This window comes from Lepidochelys kempii, chromosome 7, assembly GCF_965140265.1.
Source record: "Lepidochelys kempii isolate rLepKem1 chromosome 7, rLepKem1.hap2, whole genome shotgun sequence".
NCBI lineage: Eukaryota > Metazoa > Chordata > Testudines > Cheloniidae > Lepidochelys > Lepidochelys kempii.
In genome coordinates, this window is record NC_133262.1 from 52,812,613 (window position 1) to 52,821,026 (window position 8,414).

Sequence of the window (8,414 nt, forward strand, 5' to 3'; positions counted from 1 at the left end):
CAGCAGGTTTGTCACACCTTATCCCCATTCCTTTCTATACCCGGGGAATTTCCTGGCCCCTGCAACCTCTACATCAAACCCCCAAGAATTTCCCACCTCCTAAATATTTACTGTCTCTCTTCCTCCAGTATCTCCCTGACAATCCCTACCTGGACTGGCTCGACAGCAGCCATTTCTTTTCCCTGTTCCATGGGAGGATGAGACGATCTGGAGGAAAACATAGATGTTACTCTGCAGCCTGTCAGGCAAAGAAGGGCAACTAGGGAGATCCAGAACCAGCTTTAGTTAATTTCACATCAAGTTCTCCTCCATCCCCCAGGCTCTCTCCTTGTAGACAGATGTTCTAGACTCTGCCATGCACAAGTGGCTTTTGACAGTCTCATGTGACATTCTTAGAAGAAAATGAGGGAAATGTGAAATTACTATAAGGTGGGTGCATAACTAGTTGAAAGACCGTACTCGAGTTATTATCAATGGTTTGCTGCCAAATTAGAAGTTCATATCTAGTGGGGTCCCCCACAGGCATCTGTCCTGGGTGTGGAACTATTCAGTATTTTCATTGAAGACTTAGATAAGGGAGTGGTGAGTCTTATTATAAAATTTGTGGATGACACCAAGCTGGGAGGGGTTGCAAGCAATTCAGAGGATGGGATTACAATTCAAAATGACCTTTACAAATTATTGAATTTTTTTAAAATTAACAACACGAATTTCAGTAAAGACTCACGCAAAGTACTACTTTTAGGAAGGAAAAATCAAGTAATAACAACTGGCTAGACAGTAGTCCTGCTGAAAAGGATTTGAAAGTCATAATGGATCATAAACTGAATGAGTCAATGTGATGAAGTTGCAAAAAAGGCTAATATTCTGTAGTGTGCCTACTGGATGGAGTCTCATGTGTAAGACACCAGAGGTAATGTCCCAGTTCATTCAGCACTGGTGAGACTTCAGCTAGAGTACTGTGTCCAATTATGGGTGCCACACATACAAATGTTATGAACAAACTGGAGAGAGTCCAAAGGAGAACAACAAAAATGTTCAAAGTTTTAGAAAACCTGACTTATGGGGAAAGGTTAATTAACTGGGCATGTTTAGTCTTGAGAAAAGACAGCTGAAATGGGATGAAATAGTCTTCAAATATCTAAGTGGCTGCTTCTGCATTGGTGGCTCTAGTCACCAACTGGATATAGACAGTCACTCACACCCAGGTTATGGCTGTTTATTGTCTTCCCCAAGGAAAAAAGTGTACAAAAAGAAACACCAACAATAATCTGGTCAGAGGCTTAGACTGGGGCCCTCTGGCCCCCATAGCTTTCTGATCCAGGAGAGGAGGGGTCTTCACAGGGCTGGCTGATCGGCCAGCCACTTTGATTATCACAGTGTATCCTCTCCCTTGGCTGCCCCCCTCTCCACAGAGCTGAGCTCACCTTTATATTCCATCTGAGAGTGAGAGACAATCATGAGGTGCTGGTCAGCTTTGTCAGCAGATGCCCAGCACCTGTCTGTTGGCCTTCTCTCTGGGGCAGAGGCAGCTGCTCCCTCTTTCTCTCATCTCCCCTGGGCTATTGCAGGACCAGATCAGCCTGTTATTCTGCTTTAAAGAGGATGGTGATTCTCAAGGTTCCCTCCCCACTCTGAACTCTAGGGTACAGATGTGGGGACCCACATGAAATACCCCCAAGCTTATTTTTACCAGCTTAGGTTAAAAACTTTTCCAAGGTACAAACTTTGCCTTGTTCTTGAACAGTATGCTGCCACCACCAAGTGATTTAGAGAAAAAATAGGGAAAGGACCACCATAGCACAGCATGGTCGGTTTGCAGGTGGAAACACCGTCCCCAAACGTATAGGCGTAGCTTTTCCAGAGTGCAGACAATGGCTTAATATTCCTTTTCACTGATTGACCAGTGGCTTTCCCTCTCAGACAGCTTCTTGCTGAGAAACACGACAGGACGGAATTCTTGATTCGGTCCCTCCTGCATTAAAACTGCTCCCACACCATGCTGGGACGCATCTGTGGTTACTAGGAACGGTTTGTCAAAGTCTGTGGCCCTTAGCACAGGGTCAGACATGAGTGTCGCTTTAAGCTAGTTAAAGGCCTTCTGACACTCTTCAGTCTACTGAACTGCATTTGGCTATTTCTTTTTAGTTAGGTCTGTCAGTGGGGTGGCGATTTGGCTGTATTGCGGTACAAAAAGCTTGTAATATCCGGCCAAGCCTAAGAAGGATTGGACCTGTTTCTTTGACTTTGGGACAGGCCACTTTTGGATAGCATCCACTTTGGCCTGTAGTGGGTTGATAGTTCCTTGACCCACCTGGTGTCCAAGGTAAGTCACTCTGTTTAGGCCTATTTGACACTTCTTAGCCTTAACAGTTAGTCCTACCTCCCTTATGCGCTCGAAGACTTTTTGTAGATGTTCCAGGTGTTCTGCCCAGGAATCCGAAAATATGGCCACATCGTCAAGGTAGGCAACTGCATATTCTCCCAATCCTTCTAGGAGACCATCTACAAGTTTTTGGAAGGTGGTAGGTGCATTCCGCAGCCCAAAAGCGAGCACATTAAATTCATACAGCCCGACATATGTGATGAAGGCTGACCTTTCCTTGGCAGATTCATCTAGCGGTACCTGCCAGTACCCCTTGGTTAAGTCCAAGGTAGAGATGAACTGGGCCCGTCCCAGTTTCTCCAATAGTTCATCTGTGCGTGGTATTGGATAGTTGTTGGGGCAAGTTACAGCATTTAGATTACGGTAGTCCATGCAAAAAAGTATCTCCCCATCTGGTTTGGGAACTAGAATCACTGGAGATGCCCACACACTGCCAGAGGGGCGGATTACACCCATCGGTAGCATATCCTGGATCTCTCGTTCTATAGCAGTTTTAGCTTGAGGAGACACCCGGTAAGGTTGGGCTCTAATTGGGTGAACATTACCTGTATCAATGGAGTGGTATGCCCATTCAGTCAGTCCTGGGGTGGCTGAGAACATCGGCGTGTAGCTAGGGCACAGCTCCTTGATCTGCTGTCGCTGCATACGCCCAAGGGTCATGGAGAGGTTCACCTCTTCCACATTACCAGCACTTTTCCCTTCGTAGTAGACACCTTCAGGCCACTCAGCGTCATCTCCTCCCTGGGCTGTAAACTGACAAACCTTTAAGTCTCTGGAATAAAAGGGCTTTAAAGAATTAATATGGTACACCTTAGGCTTTCGGTTGGAGGTGGGGAATGCTGTGAGATAATTAACAACTCCCAGGCGCTGTTGGACTGTGAATGGCCCTTCCCACGATGCTTCCATTTTATGAGCCTGGAGCGCCTTTAAGACCATGACCTGGTCCCCTACTTTGAAGGAACGCTCTCTGGCATGTTTATCATATCAGGCTTTTTACTCTTTTTGAGCATATTTTAGGTTTTCTTTAGCAAGGGCTAGAGAGGTTCGGAGGGTGTTTTATAGGTTGGTTACAAAGTCCAGAATGTTAGTTCCTGGAGAAGGTGTAAAACCCTCCCATTGCTGCTTCACCAACTGTAATGGCCCCTTAACCTCATGGCCATATACAAGTTCAAATGGTGAAAACCGTAAACTGGGATGTGGTACAGCTCTGTAGGCAAAGAGCAACTGCTGCAACACTAGGTCCCAATCATTGGAGTGCTCATTTATGAATTTACATGTCATGGCCCTCAGAGTTCCATTAAACTTCTCCACCAGGCCATTTGTTTGATGGTAGTAAGGGGTGGCAGCCAAGTGATTCATCCCATGAGCTTCCCAAAGGCTTTCCATGGTTCCTGCCAGGAAATTAGTTCCTGCATCTGCAAGGATGTTGGAGGACCAACCTACCATGGCAAAAATGTCTGTTAGTGCCTGGCACACACTTTTAGCCCTGGTGTTGCTTAGAGCTACTACTTCTGGCCATCTAGTAGCAAAATCCATGAAAGTCATTATATGTACTGCTTTCCTCTGGGTGTCTTTTTCGGAAAAGGACCCAGAAGATCCACAGCTACTCACTGAAATGGAACCTCAATGATGGGGAGTGGCTGGAGAGAGGCTTTGACCTGGTCTTGGGGTTTTCCCACTCTTGGGCACACCTCACAAGACCAGACATAGGTAGAAACATCCTTGCCCATTCCCTCCCAGTGGAATGACCTCCCCCAAATGGTCTTTGGTCCTGTTCACCCCAGCATGGCCACTAGGGTGATCGTGGGCTAAGCTCAAGAGCTTTACCCAGTACTTAGTTGGAACTACCAACTGTCTCTGAGGATGCCAGTCTTCCTGGTGTCCACCAAAAAGAGTTTCCTTGTATAAAAGCCCTCTTTCTACAACAAACCTAGATTGATTAGAAGAGCTGAGAGGCAGTGGGTTGCTCAGTGCCGCCGTCCAAGCTCTCTGGAGGCTTTCATCTGCTTCCTGTTCGGTCTGGAACTGTTCCCTTGATGCTGGAGACATCAGTTCCTCATTGGATTGTGGACCTGGGCTTGGTCCCTCTGGAAGCGATGCAGGTGACAGGGCTGTTTCTGTTGACTGTGAACCACTTTCCGCTGGTGCACTATGTTGGGGTTCAGGCTCCAGCTGAGCCTCTTGTGTAGGGTTATCTGTTGCTACTGATGCAGATTCGGTGGGGCCCTCTGGTGTTGGGGTTGCAAGCACTAGATTCAGTGCTGGCAATGGGTCTGGTGCTGGTTGTTCCGCTAGTTCCGGTTCTGGGACTGGCTCCGTCTGGGTCTCTGGGACTGGATCCACTACTGCTGTTGCAGACGTTGGCCTGGGGTCCGGTTCCATCACCTCTGACTGGGTCCTGGTAGAAGTCTCCGGAACAGAGCTAGGTGTCACAGCTTGCTTAGCCTGGCTGCAGGTGACCATTCCCACCCTCTTGGCTAGCTTTATATGGTTGGCCAAGTCTTCCCCCAACAGCATGGGGAAGAGATAATCATCATAGACTGCAAAAGTCCATGTTCCTGACCAGCAACTTGGCTGTAAGCAAGTCAAATGAGTTTGACTTGAAGGGTTGAATTGTCACTTGGACCTCTGGGTCAAATAAATTGGGGTCCACTAAGGAAGCATGGATAGCGAATACTTGTCCCTCCATGCTGTAACCTTCTTCCTACCCACACTCACAGATTCCCTCCACTCGGAGGGTATCTGGGAGGCATCTGGGCCTGAGGACCTCTGGTGTAACTGTGGTGCAATGAACTGTAATCTATTGGGGTTCTTGGGGCAGTTGGCCTTTACATGCCCCGGCTGGTTACATTAAAAACATCACCCAGCTGACTGGTCACTGGGGCAAGGTGGGTTGCTGGAGAATGGTGTGGAGGGATGATAAGGTGTCTGGGGTTTTTCTTGGGGTGTAGTCAGGGCTTTGGGTTGCCCCCAGTAGTAGGGCAATGTTTGGGACCGGGTATCTCCCCTTGCCTTGCCTGCCGCCCCTGTGCACCACCCCCAAGTGTCCCACTGCTCCCATGCGCCTCCCCCCTGCCGCTCCACCCTGCCTCTGCTCCGCTGACTTCGGGCATCAACTGCAGCCACAGGGTCCTAGTGACCCTCATCCACTAGTGCCAGGGCAGGCTGCCTTGACCCTTCCCTTTTCCGGTGGGACCCTCCACCAGCAGAGGGGGCCTCCCTGCCTGCAGTCATGGCTCCTGCCCCAAGCTGGAGAAAGGGCCCATTTCCCACCCCTTGGTGAGGCTACAGTGAGGAGGGAAGGAGGCCAAACGTGATGTCAGCCCACCCACCCCCCCAGTACCCACTGCAGGGAAGGCTAGGGGGCTTCGTGGACCTGAGGGACCCTAGGTGCATGTGCAGCAACACTGGTGTGAGGTGAGCGTGCTGCTGGGTGGGAGAGGGGGGCCCCTCCCCCAGAGCTTGCTGCTGCTGGCAGGGGGAGTCCTCCTCTCTTGCCCCAGCCTCGGGGCAGCCTGCCTGCACCCCAAACTCCTCATCCCCCGCCTCACCCCAGAGCCCTCACCCTCAGCACCCCAACCCTCTGCCCTAGCCCTCACCCCCCACATCCCTGCCCTCTGCCCTAGCCCTGAGCCCCCCCAAACCACTCATTCCCAGCCAGAGCCCTCCCCCCTGCATCCCAACCATCTGCCCTAGCCCCTCCCACAGCCCAAACCTCTCATCACCAGCCCCACCCCAGAACCCTCACATTTTTACATTATTTTAAAATATATATATATATTACAAGCAGGTGTGTGTGCGCGCGTGGGGGGGGACTTGGACCTTTTCTGGGCATCACCAAAAATTATACAAACCTGCCGCCCCTGCCCACAGGGAGGGTGCAGATTTTATTTGCCTCCATGTTAATCTGGAATTACTCCTTGTCCTTCCTTGCAGTGACTCTAGATTAATATTGGTCTCAATGAGACCAGAAACAAAGCTCAGAAGGGAGGAGGCCAGAACCCTTTTAGGCAGATCACTGTGTGGGGCCTGTGGAGGGCTAGCTATAGTACCCTTGTCTTTCAGGTAATTGCCTCACAGAGAAAATTACTGGCTTGCCCTGAGACAATTAACCTGTTATAGTGAGATCATTAAAATAGCGGCAAAGATTGGGCTAATGAGGTGATTAGCAAAATAAAAGGAAGACTATATAATTAGGAAGAACAGGATGTACCAGGAAGCTCAGTGAGAGTGGGGTGTAATAGAGTGGGCTGGGTGGAAGGCTCCTCCTGGCACATGCTGGTACTATGTTCTGCAGTGCTGGGAATATAAAGATTAAAGATCCCCATAGGGAAAAGAAACAGCCTGTGTGTATATTGCAAGAGACAATCCAAATGGGTCAGGCAGTGCAGCACAGCACATAGCTAACAGAGCGCCCTGTGACACAGGGCAACCCCTTTCCCACCTTCCTCCCTCCGCATCGGACTCTGAACAACAGTTTTCCATCCAAAACCACAAGTTCTTGTAGTTTTCACAGAGGGAGAGAAGCAAAATCTGTGGTAATTTCACATTAGTGTTTGGTAAATGGATAGAAAGTTACCAGCCCCTGCCCGCCAGCCATTCACACATGCAGCTGGGAGCCCTGGGTAATGCTTCCTTAACAGAAGGATGGCACGGAGGAGCCAAAATATTTAAGACATTTCCTTGGCCTGTCCCTGGAAAATAATGGCCACTGACCCACCCCAGAGGTGGCTGCACCTCAGAGCTGGGGGAAGCAATCCCACATGGGGGATGGGGATACTTCTGGTCACAGAGTCAGTCAGCTGGCTCTGGGGACAGCTACACTGGCTGCTCATGGAGCAGCTCTGCAGCCAGCCGATCCAGCAGCCCCGCAGCCAGCTGCACTGGCCACTGCTCAGACGGCCCCAGGCACGTAGCCCTGGGGACCACCCGAGCAGCGGCCAGTGGAGCTGGCCCCAAAGACAACCTGAGCAGTGGTCCCCAGGTAGCCAGTGCAGCTGCTGCCGGCGGCGATTCCCCAGGCGGCTGGAGTAGGCACTTCCCCAGGCAGCCCCCCCGGCAGCTTTGCCCAGGCGGCTGGTGCAGCCGCTGCCAGCAGCGGTGCCCAGGAGGCTGGAGTAGCTACTTCCCCGGATGGCCAGCGCAGCTGCTGCTGCCGGTGGCCCCTGGCAGCAGGTGCTATGGCTGGCCCTGGCCCCCACCAGCAATAGCCCCCAGGGTGACTGTCCCCCAGCAGCGGCCCCCTGGGATGCCTCCCCCAGGGTGACCGTCTCCCAGCAGCAGCCCCAGCACTCCTCCAGACACCCCACCCAGCAGCAGCCCCAGGCCTAACAGCAACCTCCTTAAGATTTTGTCACAGGTATTTTTAGTAATAGTCATGGCAGGTCAGGGGCCCATTAATGTGTGTGTATAGCCCAAGACCTGTCCAAGACTTTTACTAAAAATACCTGTGACTAAATCGTAGCCTGATTGACAAATAGTGGAAATGGCTGACTCTGAGATTTGATATCAGTGTTCAGTAATTAAAGAGAAAGGGTGGAAATCTGAGGAATTTTGGATCAATATTCATAAGTTAGAGAGGAAAGTAGGAGAATGTGAGGTTTTTATATCAACAGTTGATAATAGAGATAAAATCTGAGTGAATTTCTTATCAATATTTGATAGAGAGAGAGAACAGGGGAAACATTTCAAGGGATTTTATATCAATAATCAAGAATGAGAAGAAAGGGCAAAAACTGAGATTTTATGTTAACATTTTGTAATTAGAAACAAGGGATAATCTCCAAGCATAATACATTAGCAATGGAGAATTAGAGAGAAAATGGGGCAGAGTTTAGGGTACTTTTTTATCTCAGTCCTTGAGAATTGGGAAGGAAAAGGGTTAAAAACAAAATATCTGACAATAGAAGAGGAAAGCACCAAGCTCTGGGGGATATTTAATAATTAGAGGGAAAGTTTCAGAGGACTGTGTATGGAAGTTCAATAACCACAGAAAAAGTGCATCCGATGAAGTGAGCTGTAGCTCAGG

The 8,414-nt window shown here is 49.7% G+C and overlaps 1 protein-coding gene across 8 annotated transcripts in view; it reads right to left on the reverse strand.

Annotated features, from left to right (window-relative positions):
• LOC140914588 (zinc finger protein 2-like) overlaps positions 1-8,414 on the reverse strand; it is a 50,135-nt gene that overhangs the window by 40,217 nt on the left and 1,504 nt on the right. For 3 of the 8 annotated variants that reach the window (XM_073352754.1, XM_073352750.1, XM_073352751.1), the window contains exon 2: positions 150-207. The exons of 1 other annotated variant lie outside the window; for it this stretch is intronic. In XM_073352754.1, coding sequence (XP_073208855.1) covers positions 150-191 — 42 coding nt within the window. In that variant the 5' untranslated portion in view covers positions 192-207. 4 more of the 8 variants (XR_012159905.1, XM_073352749.1, XM_073352753.1 and 1 more) reach the window with 3 other exon arrangements.